The sequence below is a fragment of the Macaca fascicularis genome, chromosome 2, assembly GCF_037993035.2.
Source record: "Macaca fascicularis isolate 582-1 chromosome 2, T2T-MFA8v1.1".
Classification (NCBI taxonomy): Eukaryota; Metazoa; Chordata; class Mammalia; order Primates; family Cercopithecidae; genus Macaca; species Macaca fascicularis.
The window spans coordinates 170,169,762-170,196,821 of record NC_088376.1 but is presented as its reverse complement, the minus strand read 5'-3'; the positions used below and the strand labels follow the sequence as shown (position 1 = coordinate 170,196,821).

Sequence of the window (27,060 nt, the reverse complement as noted above, 5' to 3'; positions counted from 1 at the left end):
GGACTGCTCCAGGCTCAGGAGGGACTTCCTCTTGCAGGGAAAACATAAGCAGAAGAACCCCACCAGCCCCTATAGCTACCAAAAAGAGTTACTTCAAGAGAATTTCACAGTCCTCACAAGCCCTGAGCCTAGTTTGGAGTGCTACCAGGAATTCACACGGCTGCATTCCTCCAGATAAGGGGCACAATGTATGCACCTGCTACCTCCCACTCACCCTCTGTGAGCCAAGCTGCGGCAGCAAGGGGCCATCATGGACTAGAGCCACTTTTGAAGTACACCCTGTCCTGGGGACAAGTAGCCACTGTACCACTCCAGCCCACCAGCCGGCTATACCTTTGCTGCATGGAGCCTGGGCTCAGGATTGGCTGTGACTCTGGTCCTGCACAGTAGGTAAACCAATCCCCTCTCCCCACACTTCCAGCCGGAGAAACAGTCTGGCAGTCCTACCCAGGACAAACCTGCCATTGAGCTGACCAAACCACTGCATGCCCTCTGAGAGGACCCAGCAGCTGACATAACCCTAGGCTAGCTGAGTGTACATGCATCCTCGCCCAGGGTCTGAGAAACAGTCCTGTGCCTCCTCCCCAACAAACATGCCCACAGACGTGTCTCCCGGCCTCCCCAGCAGCCCCATGCCCTCACTCAAGGCCTGAGAAATAGCCCTGCGAGCCCTCCACATGGCAGACACACCTCCGGGACTAATCAGCAGCCCCATACCCACACTCGGGATCTGGGAAACTGTCAAGGGTGTCGCTCCCAGAGGACACACCCCCAGACCTACACATCGGTTCCATACCCACAATCAGGGCCTGAGAAACAGCAGGGCAGATCCACTCCCAGGGGACATCCCCCTAGGCCAGCCCAGCAGTCACAAGATCACACCCAGGTCCTGAGAAACAGCCCCACGAGCTCGCTGTTGGCAAACATAACCCCAGGCCTACCAAGGGGCCCCGTGCCTGTAACCAGAGCCTAAGAAACAACCCAGTGGATCCACCACTAGTGGAAACTCAGCCAGGCCAGCTGAGTGTCTGCATGCTCATGTCCTGGGCCTGAAAAACAGACGAGGGGCCCCTACCCTGAACACAACCCTAGATTGACAGATGGTGTATTCACACCCAGGATCTGAGAAACAACTCAGCAGGCATGCCCCTGGTGGACATACCTATAGAGCAGCGGAGCAGCGGGGGACCTGTGCCCAGAGCCTGAGAAATAACCCGGTGGCCCACTCGCAGCAGACATTCCCCCCAGACTGGCTGAGGGGCTGCCCACCCACTCCAGAACCTAAGAAACAGCCCAGTGGGTTCACTCCTGGCAGACATGCCCTGAGGATAGCCAAGCAACCATGTGCTTGTGCCCTTGGCCAGAATAAGAGCCCCATAGTCCCAAACCCAGCAAGCCAGATGCCAAGTGGAGCAACCCATCATGAGCACACAAGCACCCATGACCTGAAAAGCAGGCTGGCAAACGAACTCCCAGCAAAGCTGTGCCACTGCTGCCACAAACTCTCACCACCTAGGTCATAGGGATGCTTGCGAACATCACTAGAATGGGTTACATATGAATAAGCTTTTTCTTAAGAAGCCCACACCATAAAATTAGAAGAGGCGACAGTTGCACTAGATATGTAGGTATCAACATAGAAACACATCAAACATGAAAAAGCAAGAAAATATGGAATACTATTCAGCCATAAAAAATGAAATCTTGTCATTCACAGCAACATGGATGGAACTGGAGGATATTATGTTGAGTGGAATAAGCCAAGAACAAAAAGCCAAACATCACATGTTCTCATTCTATGCAGAAGCTTAAAAAAAGTTGGTCTCATAGAAGTAAAAGGCAGAACACAGGCTTCTATAGACTACAAAGGGTAGGGGAAAGCGGGGAATACAGGAAATTTCTTAAAGGGCACAAAATTATAGCTATGTAGGATGAACAAGTTCTATTGTTTTATAGTATTGTAGGATGACTATAGTTCACAATAATATATCACATATTTTCAAAGAGCTAGAAGAGGATATTGAATGGTGCCAACACAAAGAAATAATGTTTGAAGTGAAGGATATGCCAGTTACCATGATTCCATTACTACAAATTGTATGTATCAAAATATTACTACGTACCTCATAAATATGTGCAAGTATTATGTGTCAGTTAAAATTAATATAAATAAGGAAATAAAGCAGAAGCAGGAGAGGAACAGAGATGAGAGTCCTCATCTAGTTCAACTTTCTACTTCCATAATTTCTGAGACCAACATGCATTCCTTCCCTTGAGCTCTGTAGAATTTTTTACAATCACAATAGTTTTAACTTATTTCAAATTTTGTTTTTGAAAAGTTGCTATATTGTAGCTTAAAAAATGAAAAAAATAAGAAATACTTTAAATAATAATGACTAAGAATTTTCTCCAAATTAATGTCAGACACTAAACCACAGATCCAAGAAACTCAGAGAATGCCAAGCAGAATAAATGCCAAAAATAACCTACATCTAGATGTATTATTTTCAAATTACAGAAAATCAAATGTAAAGAAATACTTCAGAAAGAAGCCAGAGGGGAAGAACACCTTACCTACCAAGAAGCAAAGAAAATAATTATAACCTGTATTTTTTAAATCATCGCTAGATTACTTATAAAACCTAATACAATGCCTGTATATCACTACATCCTGTGGATTCAATGTAGTAAGGCAAATCCAAGTTTTGTTTTTTGGAACTTTGTGGATTTTTTTCCAAGTATTTCCAATCCATGATTGGTTAGATCCACAGATTTGAAACCCATGGATACAGAGGGCCAACTCTATTTGTAAAAGATAGCCGATAAAAGACTTTTATCCAAAACACACAAAGAACTCTTAAAACTCGGCAATGTCCAAGCAAACAACCAGATTAAAAAACAGGTCAAAAATCTTAACAGACACTTTACCAAAGAAGATATATATGGAAAATGTATATATGTATGGAAAATAAGCATACAAAAAGATGCTCTACATCATATGTCATCAGAGAAAGGCAAATTAAAACAACAGTGAGAACCACTCCACACCAAAGGCGAGGAGTGGAGCAACAGGAGCTTTCATTAATTGGTAGCAGGAATGCAGAGTGATACATCTACTTTGAAAGACAGTTTGGCAGTTTCTCACAAAACTAAGCAATCTCCTACCATGCAATCCAACAATCATGCTTTTTGTATTTATCCTAAGAGTTGAAAACTTACATCCATACAAAAACCTGTGCATGGGTGCTAATTGCAGCTTTTTTTCATAACTGCCAAAACTTGGAAGCAGCCAAGATGTCTTTTACCAGGCAAAGAAACAAACTGTGGTATAGTCAAACAATGGAATATTATTCAGGACTTTAAAAAAAAGAGCCATTAAGACATGGAAAGTCATGAGGGACACTTAAATGCATATTATTAAGTGAAAAAAAGCCAGTCTGAAAATGCTGCATACTATAACATTCCAATTACATGACACCCTGGAAAAGACAAAATTATGGAGACAGTATATCAGGATTGCCTGGGGTTAGCAGGCAGGGAAGGATGAATAGGTAGGATTTTTAGGTCAATAAAATTACTCTGTAAAATATTATCATGGTGGAGACATGTCGTTATGCATTTGCCTGAAAACATTCATATTCAACACTAAGAGTGACCCCTAACGCAAACTTTGGACTTTTATAACGGGATAATGATGATGTTTCAATGTAGGTTCATTAACTGAAACAAATGTACCACTCTAGTCCGGTATGTTAATAATGGGGGAGGCTTTGCATGTGTCAGGGCAGAGTTATACGGGAAATCTCTGTACTTTCTCTGTACTCAATCTCGGTACTCAATTGTGCTATGATCCTAAAACTTCTCTAAAAAAATAAAGTCTATTAACTTTTATTTTCTGTTTCAATGTTAATTATAATGGCAAACAAAAATTTTGGAGACAGTAGGGTTGAGAGAGGATATAGAAAATAAATCATTAACATTTATTAAGACCTGCTTATTAAAAAGTGCTATGGGATAATAATCTAGGTTTCAAAAGTTGAATAACAAATTTTTTGAATAGGCCATGGTTTTGTTTAGTGATCCCATTCTTAAAATAGGTACTAAATAAGCATAGAAATAATTTCAGAATGAAAATTTCATCAACACTCTTAAATATGATATCATTTAGATAATACAGATAATGCATGAGACAATTCAAGATCCTGAAATGTAAAACTTATATGGACATCAAGCACTCCCCTACTAGAATTATTAATAAAAGATGGACATTACCTAAAGTATGATTCTCCTTGCTAGTTTGCAGCATTAATGAGTTGTTTGATTGAGCAGCACCCTCCGCTTCTGAATATATGCATTTTGAAAAAGACATCGGGGGAGAGAGAAACATGCATTAATAGATCTCACTCCTAGTTAAAGTCATATTTTTTCACATTCTTCAGACTATTTTTGTATTGCAGTTACCAATGAATATCTAAATTATGACAGCCAAGCAAAAGTCTTGGCAAAATTTGTCCCAGTATAAACTTTTGACTTGCTCTTCCTGACTCTGGCATAGTCCTGCTTTAAGCCCAGAGTGCCCATCACTACCCGCCCCCCGCTCTTGCTTTATATTCAAGTCTTCTTCCAGGCTTATATGCATTTAGTCTATCTCTGAGTGTGGAAGAAATTATTTTACTATCTTTTACAGGCTTTTCAAGCACCAATGAGGAGGTAAAAATAGTTTAGTGGGGACTATTGATTGGATGCTGGTATGGAACAAAAGGATTTTCCTAAGCATTGTTGAAATCACATCATAGAATCTATGATGGGAAAAAGGTCCCGAACCTTTTTGGCACCAGGGACCCATTTTGAGGAAGATAATTTTTCCATGGACAAGGGAGAAGGGAGCGTGATGGTTCTCGGATGAAACTGTTTCACCTCAGATCATCAGGCATTAGTTCAATTGTCATAAGGAATGCATGACCTAGATTCCTGGCATGCACAGTTCACAATAGGGTTCATGCTCCTGTGAGAATCTAATGCCTCCAACTGATCTGACAAGAGGTGGAGCTCAGGCCGCAATTCTCACTCACCTGCCGCTCACCCACTGCTGTGCAGGCCAGTCCCTAACAGGCCAAGGACTGGTACCAGTCTGCAGCCCCGGGGTTGGAGACCCGTGATATAGATAATGGCCTATTAAGTTGACATTTCTGTAAGGCAAGCTCTTAGTGAGAACTGGTAGTACACATCTTTTTAAGCAGCAATTATTGGCAAAGTACTCTGCTAGCACAGAGACATCATAATAAACAATACTCCCTTTTCTCCAAGAGCTTAAGATCCAGGAGAGGCAGCAGCTAGGGAAACAATTACAATGCAAAGTTTTCAGTGCAATGATCGAAGCTGCCTGTGATGTACAGAAGTTTAAAAGAAGAGAGGTTTAAATTCTAGGAAAACAGGAGTAAGAGATTAGGCATGCTTTCCTATAATAAGTAATTTTTTAGCTGGATCTAAGTACATAAGGAGTTTTCCAAGAAGACAGAAGGGAAAATGCAAACAAAAATAACGGCATTTAAAGGAGGTACAAAGCCAAATACAAATTTACAAGAGTTATAAATAGCTTAGTATTGCCATGAAGTGAGAAAATCTGGATGTATAATTGGAGTTGAGGCTGGATATTGGCAGGCTCTAACTGTGCAAGGCACAAAGCTCCTAGAATGTGTTCATAAGGAAAAGATACACTTGTAGCTTATCTACAGTGAGTGTATCTGACTAGCAAAGAGACACATTTTGGAGTAAAATGTAATGCTCAGTGTTTCTCTGGAAAAAGTTTGAATCTAATGCCCCTTTCAGCTGCCATTTTCTTTAACAAACTGTTCTTTCAAGATAATTTATTGAATGAGTATAATAGGAATAGATTTTGGGTAATTTGCCTATGTTCTTTATTTCCATCTCTCTATAACTAGCAGATATTATTATTCTCATTTTACAGATAAAGAAATGTAGATTAAGTGATTAAGCAATTTGACCAAGACTTCCTGACTAGTAAGTTGCTTCAGTTACCCAATTATGAATCTCAGTGCAAGTAAGCCTTACTGCTATGAGTAGAAATCAAGGGTTAGAGCCTAAGAAATATGCTAGGATAGATACACAACCCAAATTAACCCAAACTGAAGTGAGTTTAAGCCATGTTATTGCAAGAGCACTGAGAGACAAACTTTTAAAAAAGCAGATCAAATGGCAAGTCCATAAAATCATGATTACAAAGGCACCTGGACACAGACATTATGAATTCTAGATCTGAATGGGAATAGTTAAGTTACGGAAGAGACAACTGTCAGAATTCATGGGCTTAGAACAGTGGCTTGCTCAGCTCCCTGGTATATGGCTGGATGAAGCTGGATTAAAAATAAAGGTCAACCCAAACCTGTAGCAAACTGGACTAAACATATGGACAGAGATTTTATGGAAAAAGAAGTGAAAATGTCTCTTAGTCATATGAAAAGATATTCCACATCAGTCATGGGAAGAGGAATCCGAATTAAAAGTATTTGGAAATACCCTTTCTCATCTATAACTGGCAAAATCCAAAAGCTTGACAATATACACTGTTGGGTGAGGTTGTGGAGAGATAGGTATGTCTGTATGTTGGTATTGTTCAATTTTATAGTGAGGAAGAAAGAAGATATAGATGTAAAATAAGTAAGTTTAATACAAAAATTAGCCAGGCGTGGTAGCAGGCGCCTGTAATCCCGGCTACTTGGGAGGCTGAGGCAGAGAATTGCTTGAACCCAGGAGGCAGAGGTTGCAGTAAGCTGAGATCGAGCCACTGCACTCCAGCCTGGGCAACAGAATGAGACTCTGTCAAACAAACAAAACGAAAAAAAAAGAAAAAAAGAAAAAAAATCCCTCAGTCCTAAATTTTAATGGAAAGTATCAGTATCAACTTAAGATGTATTTTTCTTTCAAAATACCTATTTCTTATCTGCTGCTAAGTTGGGGGGGGTAATTCATTACATAGTTATAAACAACCAATAAAGCTATCATCCACATTGACCTAATTCATATTTTTAGAACACTAACCCAGCATCTGCAGAATACAGTCTTTGCAAGTGCACATCGTATGTTCACTGAGTTTAACTACATTCTTTGCCACAAGTCTCAAAAACTTTAAAAAAACTAAAGTCATACAAAAGATGTCCTCCAACTGAAACAGAATTAAATTAGAAATCAATTACAATGAGATTTTTAAGAAAATACCAAATATTTAGAAATCAAACACATTCCTAAGCAACCCTTTGCTCAAAGAAGAGATTCATAAAGAAATTATTTTTCACTGGATAGTAATGAAAATACAACATGCCAAAATTTGAAATAAGCAGCTAACACAGTGGTTTTAGGAAAAGTAATACCTTTAGGTGCTAATTTTAAAGGAAGAAAAGTGTAAAATTTGCCCACGGATGCAAGAAACAAAAGAGAGAAAAGACAGTAAGAAATCTAAGAACAGAAATCAATAAAATAGGAAACAAGTAATGCAAAGAATTAAGGAAATCAAAAGCTGCTTCTTTAAAAAGATCATCAACGTTTATAAATCAACAACTAGATTGATCAAGAAAAAAAATAGAACACAAATCTCTAATATCAGGAAGGAAAGAAGGGTCATTCATACAGATTTACATTCGTGAAAGGAAAAATGAGGGAATATTATTAACAATATTATGCTAAACAAATACAGTAATAGTTGAAATGGACAAATTCTTTGAAGACAAAGCTTTTGACACTTAAGAATAAAAAAACTGAAAAGCCTTATATTTTTAAAATACTGAATTTGTTGATAAAAAGCCTTCTATCAAATTGGCTACACTGACAAATGTAAGCAAACATGTAAGAAAAAAATAATACTAATTTTACACCAAATCCTTTTAGAAAATCAAGGAGAGAACACTTTCTAACCCATTTTATGAAGGCAGAATTAACTATATATCAAAACTATATAAACACATTACAAATTAAAAAACAATAACTGGCAACACTTACAAATGATACAAATTTTTCACAAAATATTAACAAATCAAATCTTGCACTATGTAAGAAGTAAAATATTAGGCATAGAATTTTCAGAGATGCACTTTAACAGTTTTTCTTCTCTTCCTAGAACTAAATGAACTTAATAAAGTAATAACATAAAATACTAATAATACTTTAAAACAATTACATTTTTCGATACTAGCACAAAAAATTGGAAAATGAAATTTTTTAAATGTTTACAATAATGCAAAAAAATACCTAGGAAAAAAAGGTAATAAAAGTTGTGTAAGACCTGTATAATGAAAACTATAAAATATTGCTGAGATGAATTAGATAAACCCTATATAATAGAAAGTCCCAATATTATTAAGATGTCAGTTCTCCTCAAGAACAGTCTCAATCAAAATGTGGTAGTCTTTTCTGTGTAAATTGAGAAGATAATTATAAAATTCATATATGAATGCAAACCTAGAATAGCCAAGCTGCTTATTTAAAAAGAACAACAACAGAAAAAGAGAGAGAGAAAAAATCTACTTAAGTTTAAGCTTAACTCTGAAGCTGCAGTAATCAAAACAATCTGGTCTTGGCTAAAAGATAATCACATATATCAGTGGAATATAATACATAATCCAGAAATAGACACACACATATATACTTTCTTGACTTTTATCTCTTTGGGTAAATTTATCAATTTATCTCTTTGTATTTTATTTTCTGTAGCTATTAAAAATGGGATTTTCTTTACTTCTTTCTCAGATAGTTCACTGTTAGTGTATAGAAAAGCTACTAATTTTTAATGTTGATTTTGTATCCTGCAATTTTACTAAATTCATTTTTTAGTTCTAAGAATTTTTCGTGGAGTCTTTGAGTTTTCCACATATAAGATCATGTTGTCTGCAAACAGAAATGATTTGACTACTTTTTTTTTTTTTTTTTTTAGACAGAGTTTTGCTCTGTCGCCCAGGACGGAGGGCAATGGTGCAATCTCGGCTCACTGCAAGCTCCGCCTCCTGGGTTCACGACATTCTCCTGCCTCAGCCTCCCGAGTAGCTGGGACTACAGGCACCCACCACTATGCCCGGCCAATTTTTGTATTTTTAGTAGAGACAGGGTTTCACCGTGTTAGCCAGGATGGTCTCAATCTCCTGACCTTGTGATTTGCCCACCTTGGCCTCCCAAAGTGCTGGGATTACAGGCGTGAGCCACCACGCCCGGCCAACTTCTATATTTTCTATCTGGATCCCTTTATTTATTTCTCTTGCCTAATTCCTCCAGCTAGAACTTCCAGCATTATGAGGAAATATTAACAACTTTATGCTCCCAGTACCACGTTGAATGGAAGTGGCAAGAGTGGGCATTCTTGTCTTGCTTCTGATCTTAGAGGAAAGGTTTTCCATTGTCCCCCATAAAGTGTGATGTTAGCTGTGAGTTTTTCATGTATAATCATTACTGTACTGGAGTACTTTCCTTCTATACCTAATTTCTTGAGAATTTTTATTATGAAAGGATGTTGAATTTTTTAAAGGCTTTTTTGCATCTATGGAAATGATCATCTGGTTTCTGTTCTTCATTCTGTTCACGTGATGTATCATGTTTATTGGTTTGTGTCTATTGATCCTTACATCCCTGGGATGGAAGTCCAATTGATCATGATGAATGGTCTTTTTAATCTGCTATTTATTTTGGCTTGCTAGCATCTTGTTAAAGATTTTCTGCATTTATGTTTACCAGGGATATTGGCCTGTAGTTTTCTTTTTATCTAGTGTCCTTGTCTTATTTGGGTGTGAGGGTAATTCTGGCCTCGTAAAATGACTTTGGAAGTATTCCTTCCTCTTCAATTTTTGGAAGAATGAAAAGAATTAGTATTCTTCTTTATATGTTTGGTAGAATTCAGCAGTGAAGCCAACAGCTCCTGGACTTCTCTCTGATGGATGATTTTTTATTACTGATTTAATCTCTTTACTTATTACTGGGCTGTTCAATTTTTTTATTTCTTCATAATTCAACTGTGGGAGGTTGTATATGTCCAGGAATTTATCCGTTTCTCCTAGCTTATCCAATTTGTTGGCATATAATTGTGTTTATAACAGTCTCTTGTGATCCTTTGTATTTCTATGGTATCAGTTGTAATGTCTCCTTTTTCATTCTCATTTTATTGATATGAGTCTCTCTTTTTTTCTTAATTTATCAGCTACAGGTTTGTTGATTTTATTTATCATTTTTAAAAGCAACTCATTTCATTAATTTTTTTCTATAGTTTTTCTAGTCTGTATTTTATTTATTGATGTGCTGATATTTATTCTTTGCTTCCTTTTACTAATTTTGGGTTCAGTTTGTTCATGTTTTTCTGGTTCCTTACGTTCAACATTCGGTTGTTTATTTGAGATTTTTCTTCTTTCTTAATGTAGGCATTTATTGCTATAAATCTTCCTCTTATAGCTGCTTTTGCTGTATCCCATAGGTCTCAGTATGTTGTATTTCCATTTTCATTTGTCTCAAGAAATGTTCTTAATTTCTCTTTTAATTTTATTAGCCAATTGGTTGTTCAGGAGTATATTGTTTGATTTCCATGTATTTGTGAAGTTCCTCCTGTTACTGATTTCAGGTTTTATATCATTATGGTTGGAGCGGATACTTGATATGATACCAATTTTCTTAAATTTGTTAAAACTTGCTTTGTGCCTGTGATATTGTAAAATATACATTTGGGTTTTGACCCCGTTTCCTGACACAGAACTCCTAAAATCTTTAAAGTCTCCAAAATGATGTCTTTTGCGTATGCTTATTAGTTGACTGGTGGTTAGTACTTCAGGATCGTGGCTGGTCACTGGGAAGACCAAAGCATGACAAGAGGGTTGACTTTCAGCCCCACCCTTCAACCTCTGGGGAGGGTAAAGGTGCTGACAGTTATGTTGATCACCAGTGGCCAATGGCTAATAAATTATGCTTATCTAATGACCTCCATAAAAACCCAAAGGACTGGGTTCAGAGAGTTTCCAGATAGCTAAACATATGGAGGTTACTAGAAGGTGGCGTACCTGGAAAGAGCATGGAAATTCTGCACCCCTTCCCACATGCCTTGCCCTATGCACTTTTTCATCTGTATCCTTTGTAATATCTTTTATAATAAACTAGTAAATATAAGTAAGTGTTTCGCTGAGTTCTGTGAGCCGTTCTAGAAAATTAATCGAACCCAAGGAGGGGGTCATGGGAATCCAGACTTATAGCCAGCCAGTCAGAAGCACAGGCAAAATAACCTGAGGCTTGGGATCTGATCTTTCCTTCAAGTAAATAGCATCAGAATTGAATGGAATCAGGATACAACCAGCGGGTATCCACTGCAGAATTCATTGCTTGGTGTGTAGAAACAAACAAACAAACTTTTGGTCACAGAATTCATCAGTGTTAATTGTTATGGTGTGAGAGCAAAGCAAAAACAATTTGAGTTGTTTTTCCACTCACAAAGTGGTCTAACATATGATCTATCTTAGAGAATGTTTCATGTGTGGTTGAGAAAAATGTGAATTCTGCAGCTGAAGGATGGTGATGTTTCAGAAAGGAGATAATGAAAAACAGCATCAGAAACATTAGGTTTTCACACACATAACATTAGAATACGCTTCTACACAAATAAACACAAAACTAAATACAAAGATATTTCACACTGAAAATAATGTTTTTTAAAAAATTATGTCTAAGTCAAAATCATCAGTAGAAGGAAGAATGCTTTCGTGATTTTACTACTAGCGAAACCTCTTACTCACTTTGAGCACCAGAAGTTTCCTTTCCCAAATCATCATCGTCCTATGCCTGAGCAAGCATATACACCCACACATAGAAACAGGCATGACGCTGCAAACCCACACTTCATGGAGGTTTCCTCCAGTGAAAAAAAAAAAGGGCTCTCAGAAACAGCACATGATTTTCTTGTCATGTTAAGCAGTTTTTATTTAATGTAAAATGCTGTGCTCTGCATGCCCTACTCTCTAAAAAAACTTAGAGATAGACATTTCTGAAACATCACCATTCCTGTTAAAAACCCCTAATTCGGTAACTATTACTAATCAAAAGAGAGCGAGTATTATGCCATACTTAAATGGTTAACATTGTTGCTAATACTCATGTACTATTTCTAATGTATGGAGATGGAAAATAAAAAAGATGTTCTGCCCTTTCCTTCAGTTGCAGGTCTTCCGGAGGAATACAAACAGGTAAGTTAGGAGTCTGATAAATGAACTTCAAACTGAAACTCAACTTGGGGCAAAACTGTGGACTAACTAATGTGGTTATGACTTTATCAGGAAACTATATTAGCTGCAAAAGAGAATAGTGTATAATGGTTTATTTTGACATTTCTATGGACATTTCTTTATAGGACTTGGGGTCTCTATGCTGCTACTGAGCTAAGTAAAATTCATTCTAATTGCTTATTATAAACTTTACTGTTATTTAAATTTTAATGAATTTACTACAGTACTTGTTGGAAGGAAGAACAATTAAGATAATATGCTGTGAGACATGTGAGGGAGAATGTTTTCATTTGAAAACCATGTTGTATTTCATACTGTTACAATGGCAAACATTAATTTTCCAGGAAATTCATACTAAAAGTTTCTGTGTTCTACTGACAGTACTTCAAAAATTAGAACACAAAATTAATATACATTGAAATCTAAAAATACCATGGCATTTTGCTTGAGGAAACCAAATAAAATTATTTCACTCTACATTTGGTGAGTCAAGCTTTTAACCCTTGAAGTCTATTTTCTTTCAAACTTAAACAAGTCTTGAAGTTTCAAAGTTTCTTTCAAACTTCAATAAATCTTCAAAGTTATTATAACGAATGTAGAGATGAACCACTACGAATTATGCATGGATTAAGCATTAAACAATTTCTAATGGCTTGAAAATATGACTTTTACTTCTTCCTTTCTTGCTTCTTTCTTGGATCTTTTTAGATAACTAAATGAATTATATCCTCTCATTTTCCCTTCAGCAAAACATGTACTATCATTTTTGGTTTTGGGAGTATTTTTTTGAGGCAATTACTGTCACAAACTCCAAAACTAGTTAATGAAGACAAACATATTCCCTAACCTAAGGCAGATGTTGTACAAATGTATATCACTGATCATAAAGGACAACATGTTCAATGGATATGTAGACATTGAATACATATGCATATTAACATATGCAAAGATATGTACTAGGATACTAATTCTAGCATTGTTTTCCAAAAACTCTGAAAACAGTTTTGAAATTGTAGTTTAAAAAAACTGAAAACAACCAAAAAGTTTATCTGTAGGGGCCTAATTAAATGTTATCAAATAATATATAAGAGCTTTGAAAACCACAAAATATCATTAAATTGTCATTTTTGAATGTTTATAAATGAAGATGCAGTGCTAAGTACTTTACCTGCATCATTGGACTTAATCCTTATTGCCACCCCAGACACTAGGTCAGGGATTATAGGTAAAATCTCCAAATTTTATTATTAATTGGCAGCTAGTTTTTTTTAAAAAAATTGCACACTCAGCTAAAAGTGTCTGCAAACCCATGGGCTGCCAAACAGCAGTCTCTGATGTTAGAGAAAAGGCCAAAACTAGAGCCTTGCAAACATTTATAATTAGAGATCTCTTGGAGGCATTGCACTTAACAAAAACAATGAAGAAAAGTAGGATGTAAATGCAGTGCCATAAAGCCGAGTGATATGGTTTGGCTGTGTCCCCACCCAAATCTCATCTTGAATTCCCATGTGTTGTGGGAGGGACCTAGTAGGAAGTATTTGAATCATGGGGGCAGGTCTTTCCCATGCTGTTCTCATGATAGTGAATAAGTCTCACAAGATCTGATGGTTATAAAGACAGGAGTTTCCCTGCACAAGCTCTCTTCTCTTGCCTGCTGCCATGTAAGATGTGCCTTTCACCTTCCACCATTATTGTGAGGCCTTCCCAGTCACATAGAACTGTAAGTCCATTAAAACTCTTTCTTTTGTAAATTGCCTGGTCTCAGGTATGTCTTTATCAGCAGTGTGATAACAGACTAATACAGCAAATTGGTACCAGAAAAGTGGGGCACTGCTGAAAAGATACCTCAAAATGGCAAACCGACTTTGGAACTGAGTAGCAGGTAGAGGTTGGAAGAGTTTGGAGGGCTCAGAAGAAGATAGGAAAATGTGGGAAAGTTAGGAACACCCTAGAGATTTGTTGAATGGCTTTGGCCAAAATGCTGATAATGATATGGACAATGAAATCCAGGCTGAGGTGGTCTCAGATGGGGATGAGGACCTTGCTGGGACCTGGAGCAAAGGTAACTCTTGTTATGTTTTAGCAAAGATGCTGGCAGTATTTTTCCCCTGCCCTAGAGATTTGTGAAACTTTAAACTTGAGAGAGATGATTTAGGGTATCTGGTAGAAGAAACTTCTAAGCAGCAACGTATTCAAGATGTGACTTGGGTGCTGTTAAAGGCATTCAGTTTTATAAGTGAAGCAGAGCACAAAAGTTCAGAAAATTTGCAGCCTGACAGTGTCATAGAAAAAAAAAATCCCATTTTCTGAGGAGAAATTCAAGCCAGCTGCAGAAATTTGTATAGGTAACAAGGAGCTGAATGTTAATCCCCAAGACAAGGTGGAAAATGTCTCCTGGGCATGTCAGAGGTCTTCACAGCAGACCCTCCCATCACAGGCCTGGAGGGTAAGGAGAAAAAAATGGTTCTGTGGCCAGGTCCAGGATCCCCATGCTGTGTGCAGCCTAGAGACTTGGCCCCTTGTGTTCCAACTGCTCCAGCCACAGCTGAAAGGGGCCAACATACAGCTCAGGCCATGGCTTCAGATGGTGCAAGCCTCAAGCTGTAGCAGCTTTCATGTGGTGTTGAGCCTGCCAGTGCATGGAAGTCAAGAATTGGGGTTTGGGAACCTCCACCTAGATTTCAGAGGATGTATGGTAATGCCTGGACGTCCAGGCAGAAGTTTGCTGCAGTGGCAGGACTCTCATGGAGAACCTCTGCTAGGGCAGTATGGAAGGGAAATGTGGGGTTGGAGCCCCCACACAGAGACCCTACTGAGGCACTGCCTAGTGGAGCTGTGAGAAGAGGGCCACTGCACTCTAGACCCCATAATGGTAGATCCATTGACAGCTTTCACTCTGCCCCTGGAAAGGCCACAGACACTCAACACCAGCTCATGAAAGCAGCTGGGAGGGTGACTGTACCCTGAAAAGCCACAGGGACAGAGCTGCCCAAGACCATGGGGACCCACCTCTTGCATCAGCATGACCTGGATGAGAGACATGGAATCAAAGGAGATCATTTTGGAGCTTTAAGATTTGACTGCCTTGCTGAATTTTGGACTTGCATGGTGCCTGTAGCCCCTTTGTTTTGACCAATTTCTCCCATTTGGAATGACTGTATTTACACAATGCCTGTACCCCCATGGTATCTAGGAAGTAACTAACCTGCTTTTGATTTTACAGGCTCATAGGTGGAAGAGACTTGCCTTGTCTCTGATGAGACTAAACTGTGGACTTTTGAGTTAATGCTGAAATGAGTTAAGACTTTGGGGAACTGTTGGGAAGGGATGATTGATTTTGAAATGTGAGGACATGAAATTTGGGAGGGTCCAGGGGCAGAATGATATGGTTTGGCTGTGTCCCCACCCAAATCTCATCTTAAATTCCCACATGTTGTGGGAGGGACCCAGTGGGAGGTATTTGAATCATGGTGGCAGGTCTTTCCCATGCTGTTCTTGTGATAGTGAATCAGTCTCATGAGATCTGATGGTTTTAAAAATGGGAGTTTCCCTGCACAAGCTCTATTCTCTTGTCTGCAGCCATGTGAGATGTGCCTTTCACCTTCCACCACTATTATGAGGCCTTCCCAGCCACATAGAATTATAAGTCCATTAAACCTCTTTTTTTTGTAAATTGCCCAGTCTCAGGTATGTCTTTATCAGCAGTGTGAAAACGGACTAATAAACCAAGTAAAGAAGAGGTTTCAAGACAGGAACAATCAAGAATAAAACATATGCAGAACAGTCTTAACCTAAGAATTAAGAAGCTTTATCATTTGGTAACAAAAAGGTCATCAGTGACCTTAAGATCTGAAAGAGAGTAAGTTTAACAAAGAAGTACAACAGACACGTGAAAAAATGCTCATCATCACTAGCCATCAGAGAAATGCAAATCAAAACCACAATGAGATACCATCTCACACCATTTAGAATGGCGATCGTTAAAAAGTCAGGAACAACAGGTGCGGGAGAGGATGTGGAGAAATAGGAATGCTTTTACACTGTTGGTGGGACTCCAAACTAGTTCAACCATTGTGGAAGACAGTGTGGCAATTCCTCAAGGATCTAGAACTAGAAATAGCATTTGACCCAGCCATCTCATCACTGGGTATATACCCAAAGGATTATAAATCATGCTGCTATAAAGACACATACACAGGTATGTTTATTGCAACACTATTCACAATAGCAAAGACTTGGAACCAACCCAAATGTCCATCAATGACAGACTGGATTAAGAAAATGTGGCACATATACATTCTGTGCATGGAATACTATGCAGCCATAAAAAAGGATGAGTTCATGTCCTTTGTAGGGACATGGATGTAGCTGGAAACCGTCATTCTCAGCAAACTATCGCAAGAACAGAAAACCAAACACCACATGTTCTCACTCATAGGTAGGAATTGCACAATAAGAACACTTGGACACAGGAAGGGGAATGTCACACACCAGGGTCTGTTATGGGGTGGGGGGAGGGGGGAGGGATAGCATTAGGAGATATGCCTAATGTAAATGATGAGTTAATGGGTGCAGCACACCAACATGGCACATGTATACATATGTAACAAACCTGCACATTGTGCACATGTACCCTAGAACATCAAGTATAACAAGGAAAAAAAAAAAAAAAGAAGTACAAGTGGAAACCAGATTGAAAGGGGCTGATCAGAGTTAATGGAGTCAACAAATGTAGACTTAGTCTTTCAAGAATGCTGACCTTGAAAGAATGGGAGAAATGACACTGGTTTCATCCTTTCATGTTAAACTTGAAAGACAGAGAGAGATGGAGCAACATCAGGAACTATGACGGATCAAGAAGATATTTAACAGGCCAGGTGTGGTGGCTCACGCCTGTAATCCCAGCACTCTGGGAGGCCAAGGCAGGCGGATCACGAGGTCAACAGATGAAGACCATCCCAGCCAACATGGTGAAACCCTGTCTCTACTAAAAATACAAAAATTAGCCAGGCATAGTGGTACGTGTCTGTAGTCCCAGCTACTCGGGAGGCTAAGGCAGGAGAATTGCTTGAACCCAGGAGGCAGAGGTTGCAGCGAGCCAAGATCGCACCACTGCACTCCAGCCTGGTGACAGAGTGAGACTCTGTCTCAATAGAAAAAAAAAGGATTTAATAATAGAGGGGAACACAGCACATTCATAGACAGAAAGAGGGAGAGCCAGAAGTTACAAGAATGAGGAAGCTAACTGGTCAAGCGGGATCCCAGAGGTACTAGAAGGAATGAGACAAAAAGCAGGTTTGCTTTTGAAAAGATTGATATTTCATCTCTAAGAGGGGAACAGAAAGGTTAAGAATTATTACAGACACAAGAAACATTTTGAGGAAGCGGGTTAACAAACACTTGTTAGTACCTACTTAGTGGCAAGTAGCTCGGCAGAGCTTAGGAAATGGCAGCTTGAATGAGGCAAGGTCCCTGCTCTCAGAAACCTTACCATCTGTGGACATTAAAGAAGTCCACACTGGACAATGGTAAATCAGGAGGTGAGCAGCTGTCTGCAAAGGACATGAGGATAGTTGGGGTGATGAGGAAACTAGAAAAGACTCAGAGCAGTGTTCTGAACCCTGGCACCCATCAGAACACCCTGAAAAGACTTGTGAAAGTCTAGATCCCTATATACTAGAAAAGTCTGATTATGCAGGCTTAAGCTCTATAGGCAATCTTAGGCTCTAGAGGGAATTCTGTCTGGCAACTACCTTAAAATTACTGGTTTAGAACCATCCCTGGGGAACAACTAGGGAAGAGCCAATTAAAGATAAGTAGGATAATTTTGTGAAGAATTAAAATAGCTAGATTTTATTATTGGGGACCTGTAAACATTTACTATTTGGACATTTTCTTTCAAGAAATTATCAGCACCACAAAATGAATCATATAAGCAGATATTCTCATATTATGTAGTAGATAAACCTTTTAGGAAAAGGTAGCATTCATGGTAAAGTAACAAAATGGCAGAGAAAAAGAAAAGAAATTACTAAACTAAAACTACATAAACACATACTGGTTGGAAAAATATTTCTTCCAAATCATTGAAATTTCTCAAATAATACCCTTTAAATACACTCAGGTTTCCCCTATGTTGGTAGAAAAAAAAAAAAAAAAAACTTTATTAGATGCTACTTCCTCTTCTAGCTAGGATCCCTTCTCCTTTCTTCACTGCCTAACTTCTAGAATGAGTGGTCTGTGCCCACAGCCTCAATTTCCTTCCCACCCACTCCCTCCTCAATACCAGCAATCTCGCTGCTCCCACATCTATCTACTCAAACTGCAATTTTCAAGGTCACCAGCCCTTTTATAGTCAAGCTTTTGGCCTCTTTTCAGTGCTGGTGTTCCTAAGTTGTTGGTGGATTTTAATACAATTAACCACTTTCCTCTCCTTCTAAAACCCTTTTCCTAGCCTTCCCACTTACACCCATGCATTCCCTTCTCTGTCTCCTTCCTTATCTTCACTGCCTCCTCCCATATCTTTTCTGCAAGCTATCTTTCTCCTTGGGCATCCTAATGTCAGAATTCACCAAAGTCTCAGCTGCTTTTTCTCTTTACACTTTCTCTCCTCTTGCTCCTCAATCCCTTGAACTTCAAGTAGATCTCTACACAGGTGATTTCCTCTTGTTTTCACCACTCCAGTCAGTTTAGCTCCCTCTGTCCTTCAGTAAGCCTGTTTGACCTGCCTGGAATGTTCATCCCTCAACTCTTCTTACCTCGCTGTTTCTCTTCATCTTCATCTTAAACATTACTTCCTTGGAGAAGCCTAACTTGATCCTCAAACCAGATTAGACTCACCGATTACACATTTCTATGTCACCCTACATTTATCCTTACGCACTTGCACATTATTTATTTGCAGTAATTGATTTAATATCTATCTTTCCCAGCAGATTTAAACTCCATGAGAGCAGGACCTGTGTCTGTCTTGATCAAATGTCCACAGCATGAAGCACAGTGACTGATACATGACAGACACTCTAAATTACTGGTTGACAGAATAACCCGCCCACATTTTAGCTTTGACTTATTTTTCCTAAGCAAAAATCTCAAACATTTAGCTAAAATTGATCCCCACTTGAATACTTGCTGTCATTTCAAATGTATCACATCTAAAAGTCATAGATTTCCTCCCACACACTTGCCCCATCCCTTTGCCCTCTAATTTTTGTACTATGAAGGTGTTCAAAACTCAGCTCATACCCCAGAAAGCTGTGTGATATGATTAGCAATCCCACATACACGCTTGGGCTTTATTTGTCCCATGTATAAAATGAAAGATTTTTAATTAGAAGGTTTCTAAAGTACTTCCTTTCTGAAGGCTTTATACTTCTTAATAGTGTCATACATCTCCTTCATTTCACAAATGAGGAAATTACTGTCAAAAGAAGTTAAGCAATTTCTAAAGATGAAACAGCTAGTGGTTAGAATTACATAACTGATCTTTAGAACCAACACAGAGTTATATTCGTATTAGAAATTGGTATCTAAATTCGTATTTAGAAATTTTACTAGAAATTGTGGAAAAGAAGAATGAAATTTTATTGAGAAAAGTGAAATGTACCAAAACATCCAATGCATGGATAAAATTTAGAAAGCAAAAAGGCAATAATAACATATTCAATCTTAACATCCAAAACAATATAACCATTAAGTCAATATTAGTTGTAAAAATACAATAATATTGTTGTAAAAATACAATAATATTTTAAAATATGTATATTTGAAGAAAGTTTCACTTCTTTATGGGCCAGTGAGTTTCCACAGGTAAGAACTATAAATTGTGGACAAAATATAAAAACAACTACCCGAGGTTACTGGAAAGTGGAGGAAGCAGAAAAATTTGTGAACGGTGTCAATGCTTGGAAGAAGGAAATAAGGACTCAGAGTTGTGGGTGTAGGTTCCCATTATTTCCCCATTTTTACTGATGTTAGCCCCAGACAGGGCTGCAGATGATACCACAGTAGGCAGCTAAAACTAATAGAAAACCCACAGTTCTCTGAAGAACCAGCAGGCAGATTTTAGAGCAATCTTACTCTCTGAAAAGTGATAGAGTCAGAGTAAATGAGTTCCAAATTCTGCATACACTCTACGCATATCTCTGATGACTCTAAACCACACATTGCAGGTCACGGTCAAAGCAAATTAGCTACCTGTAAAAGAACTGAGATTTGAGATACTGTTCAAGGGGTAGAGTTTGCAGTTTGAGTCCAACCAAGTAAAATATCAACACAGTAATACAACAGAATCTGTGTAACATTCAAAACCCAAATAAAACTATTTAATTACAAAGAACAAAGAAAATGTGGCCCATTCTTAGGAGAAAATACATTAAGGGACACTAACAACTTCAAGCTGACCCAGACACTCGAATACTCAGACAAGAGTCTTAAAGCAACATTCAGCTATGCTTAGTGACATAAAGAAAAATATATTCACGATGAATGAATAAAAACACAGAAAAATCTTAGCAGAGAAAAAAAAACTTTTAACAAATAAATGGAAATCTTAAAATTGAAAAATACAATATTTACAGAAGAATGGAGAGGAGAAAGGAAATTGTAATTGTCAGTGAACTTGAATATATAGCAATAGAAATTATTCAATCAAAAGAACAGAAAGACAAGATATTGGGGAAAATATATAGTTTTCTTTTTATATAAAAAGAAAACTAAGAACTAAGAGAACTCCTCACTAGCAGACCTACACTACTAGCAACAATAACAGAAATTATTCAGGATGAAAGAAAATAATACCAGGTAGAAACTTGGAAATTCAAGAAGGAATTAAGAGTATTAGAAATGACAACTAGAGTGGATATAGTATGTGCCACCAACAATTGCCTTTGACTTTTTGTTCCTGCCACTAGGATCACTGTCAACAGACAGTCTTCAGTTTTCAGCCTCTCCAGGGATGACTTCAGTTACTTTGACCAAAGTCAGACCCTTTCCAGGGGAGCCCATATCCAGTGACTGATTTAGATGGAAATATAAAGGACCAGCCATTTTTATTCAATGCAGGGCCTCTCTAAGGCCACTCTAGCTCCTGAGCTCCCTGTGGGGTCAGGTGAGGGTGTCAGTTGGTTGAGATTGCAGGTAGACTTCTCCCTCTGCTCACAAGCATCCTGTACACAAAACTCTATCTCAGAGTCTAATTTCTAAGAGAACCTGCGACAGTATCAATAAGTCAACGTAGCAGAGATTTTTAAAGAAAATTATTTATTCAAAAGTGGAAAAACTGGCCAGGTACAGTGACTCATGTCTGTAATTCCAACACTTTGGGAGGCCAAGGCAGGAGGATCACTTGAATCCAGGAGTTCAAGACCAGCCTGGGCAACATGAGAAAACCCTGCCTCTACAAAAAATACAAAAAAAAAAAAAAAAAAATTAGCCTGGCATGGTGGTGCACATCTGTAGTCCCAGCTACTTGGGAGTCTGAAACAGGAGGATCACCTGAGACTGGGAGGTCAAGGCCGCAGTAAGCCATGATTGCGCCACTCCACTCCAGCCTGAGTGACAGATAGAGTGAGACCCTATCTCAAAAAAGAAATGGAAAAACTTTTAGCCCTGCTTTAATCCTGGAACTCTTTGGTATTGCTTTCCTTAAATACAAACCAGATTTTGGTCTTAGAATGGGGTCTAGGCATATAAATTCTAGCGAGAAAAACTCTGAAGTTGCTTAGTGTCAATGCATGAACAATGTCATTTCTTCCTGGGAAAAAAAGGGCTGATTGTGACTGTGCCTATTCTATGAATTACATAAATCAGTGAGATTTATTACTATTATTATTATTTAAAAAGTAATGATTGTTGATTTGATTCTTAGGGGGTACTAGCATCACACAGTCCAAAGCTATTTTATAACCACAGATCTCCTCCCAAATTCCAATCAGGAATTGACAAATGTATGTGAGTGACAATAAGGGAGAAGATGCAAAAATGTGTTGAGGGTTACTACATTTTAATCAATGTACAGGTTAATTTTTCAGACACAACATAAAATCAAACAACAACTGGGTCATTTTATTAACTAAACACCATTAACTGAAATATTCATGACCTTACTGGGAGGAAATTTATCTACTGTAAACTCTCTCATTTGTTCCCATTACCTTATTGCCATCCTCAACCTACTAGCATCCCTATATGTAATGTCTCATCTTAATCTTCAATTTCAGAAGAGTATCTCCTCCTACATGAAGTTAAGCACTCAACTGATACTCCACTTTGGCTCCCTTGTCTCTTCTCAGGTCTTCCTATCTTTTATAGACTGGAAAGAGATAAGTATGGTTCTTAGAGCCCAAATCCAAATATCTCTAGTGCTTATTCTATTTTTTTTTTTGTCCCTATGTTTATTCTGTTTGTGGGATGGGCCATCTACTTCATGAATGATTCACAAACACTGGAGTTTTCTATACAGTCATCCCTCAGTGTCCTTAGGGGATTAGTTCTAGGACCCCCAGAGATAACAAAATTCAAGGATGCTCAAATCCCTAATATAAAATAGTGTAGTATTTCATATAACCTGTGCACAATCTCTCATATACTTTCATCTCTGATTGCATATAATACCTAATACAATGTAAATAATACACAAGTAGCTATTATACTGAATTATTTAGGAAATGACAACAAAATCTGTACACGTACAGTACTAATGAAATCATCTATTTTTTCCCTTTATATTTTCAACAGAAGTTGGTTGAATCCAGGGATGCAATACAGAGGGCTGACTGTATTTCCAAGTATCTGCAGAAATTTTCCTCCTACTTGTCCTCCCTTCCTATACTGAACTTAACATCTTCCTCCACAACGTAACTCCCTTCTCAGTCACATATATATCTCAGTGGCATCACATAACTTTTTTCAAATGAGAACCCCAGGGTAGAAGCTCTTGACTCATGTTTCAAAATAAATATTTTACCTAGTGCCACTGCCACTCAATGGGACACTGTTACCACATTATTCTCCAAAACTCCTACTCAATTATAAATTTTCCTGTTCACCAAAGAACAGATGGCTCCTCATTGTCTACTGACTAATACCCAGGTTCTTTTATTGAGCTATTAAGGACCCCCAAAATCCAGCCTTATTTCCTACTATCATTTAACACACAATCTCTGTTCCTGCAAGCTACAGCTCTTTCTCTCTCTCTGAAGCACCTTGCATTTGCACATGTTACACATCCCATCCTTCCGATTCCTTTTTCTGCATTTCCCCATTTATCCAAACCTGTCATTCAAAGCCTAGCTCAAGACCCATCTCCACAAAATCTTCCACAACTCCAACCCACTGTAATTTCTCCCTGCTTTAGATTTGTCCTAGTTTCATATACAATTTCAAGATTTACTGATTTTAAATGTTCACCAATTGTTTCATCTTACTTTTGTCTTTCTAATTTAGATTGCTAATAACTTTTAGGCACTATTCTACACACACACACACACACATACACATTAATAAGGACTTTTAATTAATTAATTGCTTAAGCATGAACATTTAGAGAAAAACACACCTATAAAGTATTATAACGTAAATTCTCAAATACTGCAAACTAGAAAAGGAAGATGGGACTAAAATTATTAATAAGGACAAAACCCTTCTTTTGCACAATTGTTTTTAATCTTTTTCCATTGTTTGCAAATCTGCCAAAGCTACCTTAGAGCCCTGTCTTAATTTTTATCTCCTCTTGTTGTTACTGTCTGTCCTCTAGTGGAAGACAACAATAAGTGAATAAAAATTAGCCCAAAGAAGGAAAGAAGTGGAGGGTTCCTTTTTAGTAACTCATAATCACAAAATCAGTAGCTTTTATAAAAGATGGAATAATTTTAATTGGAACACCAAAATATAATTTGAACACATACAAAAAAATCTAGAAGACAATAGGGCTAAAAGAAGGAGGAAGTGGCACTGGGTATGGGGAGTGCCCGGGAAGGGGACCAGGTATAAGGTTGGGAATATTGCTCTGATGTGCACAATTTAGGTTGTTTTTATTTTTCCCCTCAGGTTTTTTTCTGGATAAATCTTGTTTACTAACTACCAAGCTGCTTGAAGTTATAAGCAAATAAGTAAACAAAAATAGGAAAGCCAAATGAATACTATGTTTTACATTTAAATAATTAGCTCCCTTGTTCCTTTGTGAATTTATCTTGTACAAAGCGAGTTCTTTCTGTTTGGCAATATTAATAACATAGCAGTTTTAGCAATAAAGACATAAAGTCATTTCCCCAAGTGGTATGCTTCTCATTATTCTAAATCATGTCATGGTAAACCTATCACACCAAATCACTACATGTAAAGTAATATTTTTTTTTACATCTTGATTTTAAACATTTAATAACTTTACAATAACGTAAGCATAGACTTCATGATCTGATATATGTAGTCTTTTCTAGTTGTGTTCAGAAATAGTTTTAAAATTTAAACTTTTCAACCTTTAAAATTGAAAATTATAAATTTTGTTTTAATCATTTTTTTTTTTCCTTTTCCCAGAAGTAACAGTGCAATGTGACATAAACAGCTCCTTGCCTATCTGGCTGCCCCAGCCAAGCTGGGTCCTGCACAAGTTTCTATAAGAGCTTTCTACAACGAGATCTCAACTACTGAAAGGTTCAGATCACTCGACTTTTTTAGGTGAGGAACAGTCTGTTAAGGCTAAAAGCATCGGCTTGACTTTTTTCACTGATGCTCTTCGGTGAAAAGCACAATGGTTAAATAATGAGGAAAATTGCCCACTCAAATGTTTAGTGTTGCTTACTGATGCATATCATTGCTGATTGTGATTCTGCCGCACACTAGTCATATCTAACCTTGGGCAAATTATTTTACCTCTCTACGCCTCCGTTTCTACCTTTGTAAAATGGAGAGGTGTCTTCCATGTCTAATTCACTGGGTTGCTGTGCAGATCAAAGGGGGAAAAGCATGTGAAAATTCTCAATAGAAAGGTACATAGAGTATAGTTATTTTGCATGTGCTCACTAGTAAGATTAACATGTGGAAAGTAGATTTTTTGCTGGAAGTCATTCAGAAATTAGGAAAAATACCTTTTCTTCTTTCAATTATCAAATTATAACATTTAAAACCAACTACACTCTTCCCTCGCAGCTGCTCCGTCTACTAAAAGTGAAACCTGAAAACTCCCTCCCACACCAACTCCTAATCTTCTACAGTGAAACCAGGACACCCCCACAGTGGCCCAAGTTCTCTATAACTTCTATAGGAACCTAGATGTTGAAGAGTGTGTTCTCTAACTCGTAGTGTCTCTTACAGCCCACACATCTTGAAGATAAATACAGACATACATCACAGACACACCACTGTAACTGTAAGCATATTATATTTTTTAAGTGCCTAATCATCGAAAGTGACAGAAAGCAATAAACTGCCCTAATCTATGCTACTGGCAATGTGGACCTAAATGAGTTAGGGGTCTTATTTTTTAAGAAAAAATTTAAGAGAGAAGAGGCTGGGTGCAGTGGCTCATACCTGTAATCCCAATGCTTTGGGAGTCTGAGGTGGGAGAATCGCTTGAAGCCAGGAGCTCAAGACCAGCATGAACAATATAGCAAGACTCTATCTCTATCAAAAATTTTAAAAATTAGCCAAGCATAGTGGTACATATCTGTAGCTCTAGACACTCGAGAGGCTGAGTGGGAGGACTGCTTGAGCCCTGGAGTTACAGGCTGCAGTGAGCCATGATTGCACCACTGCACGCCTGCCTGGGCAACAGAGCAAGATCCTGTCTCAAAAAAGGGGGTGGGGGCAGAGAATAAGATAAAGAGAACCTAAGTGCCTTTGATTGCTGCTAGCATGTATTTGATTTATCCTGCCTTGTTCAAAAAACAGGAGGAAATAAGGAAGTGGGCAGTAAGACAAATTATAGAGATCTGTATATTGCAGTAGGATACAAAGTAAAATAAGCAAGACACCGGAAAAAAGGATGATAAAGTAAACTAGATATGGGAGTAACCCGTATTTAGCAACCCCCTATAGCTATTATTGCAATTGATTTGCATTGCCCCAGAAGAAAGACAAAAAATAAACTCAGGAAGATCTGAGACCAGGTTTCTCACTGTTCTCCCAAAGAGAATTCAAACTTACCAGCCACTAAGAAGACAGCCAAAATCAACAGTAGCCCTAGGTTAGCAGTTCTCCAAGGGCAGAGCATTTCTGTTTTCTCTTTTCTGCCCTTCACTCAGTACTTTTCCTCCACACAGGTACAGAAGGAACTGTGTGCATGGTGAGACCCTCTCTGGTCAACTTCTCAGTACACGATCCTCTTACTCCATCAACAGCGGGGCACTCCCTTCCTTCTAGACCCTTCCTTCACGTCTATGTGGTTTAGCCTGATTAGTAACTTGGACGAATGAAGCTTTTCTCTGGAACTTGACACAGCAATAGATTTCCTGTATGAAGCCCTGAAGCAAAGACGGAGGAAGCAGATTGATCGAATTATCTCTCAGCTCATTGGTTCTCCTCTCACTTCTGCTGTACACAGATACATTTTACAGTAAGGCACTGAACATGTCCAAGATAAACAGATTTGTCTAAACTTGTACCAAAGAGTAAAACAGAATATTGATCTATTTTGACCCATCCTTGTAAATTTCCCATTCATGATAACTTTTAGAGGCTTTCTCCAGGTTGAAGAGCTTTATGGCCTTAGTATTCAAGTCTGGAAAACAGTATTTTTCCTTGAAAATTATTGTGTGAAATTACTGTCTATAATGGGAGTCAACACACAACCCTGTAAACATCATAAGTG

The 27,060-nt window shown here is 38.1% G+C and overlaps 1 protein-coding gene across 6 annotated transcripts in view; it reads right to left on the bottom strand.

Annotated features, from left to right (window-relative positions):
* CD200R1 (CD200 receptor 1) overlaps window positions 1-26,726 on the bottom strand; it is a 44,994-nt gene extending 18,268 nt beyond the window's left edge. For 4 of the 6 annotated variants that reach the window (XM_005548151.4, XM_065539191.1, XM_065539192.1 and 1 more), the window contains exons 1-2: window positions 26,397-26,726; window positions 4,273-4,341 (exon numbers count right to left, since the gene is read on the bottom strand). In XM_005548151.4, coding sequence (XP_005548208.3) covers window positions 4,273-4,341; window positions 26,397-26,463 — 136 coding nt within the window. In that variant the 5' untranslated portion in view covers window positions 26,464-26,726. The remainder of the gene's footprint in view (window positions 1-4,272; window positions 4,342-26,396) is intronic. The other 2 variants (XM_015446427.3, XM_045385434.2) reach the window with 1 other exon arrangement.
* Window positions 26,727-27,060: the final 334 nt, after the last annotated feature.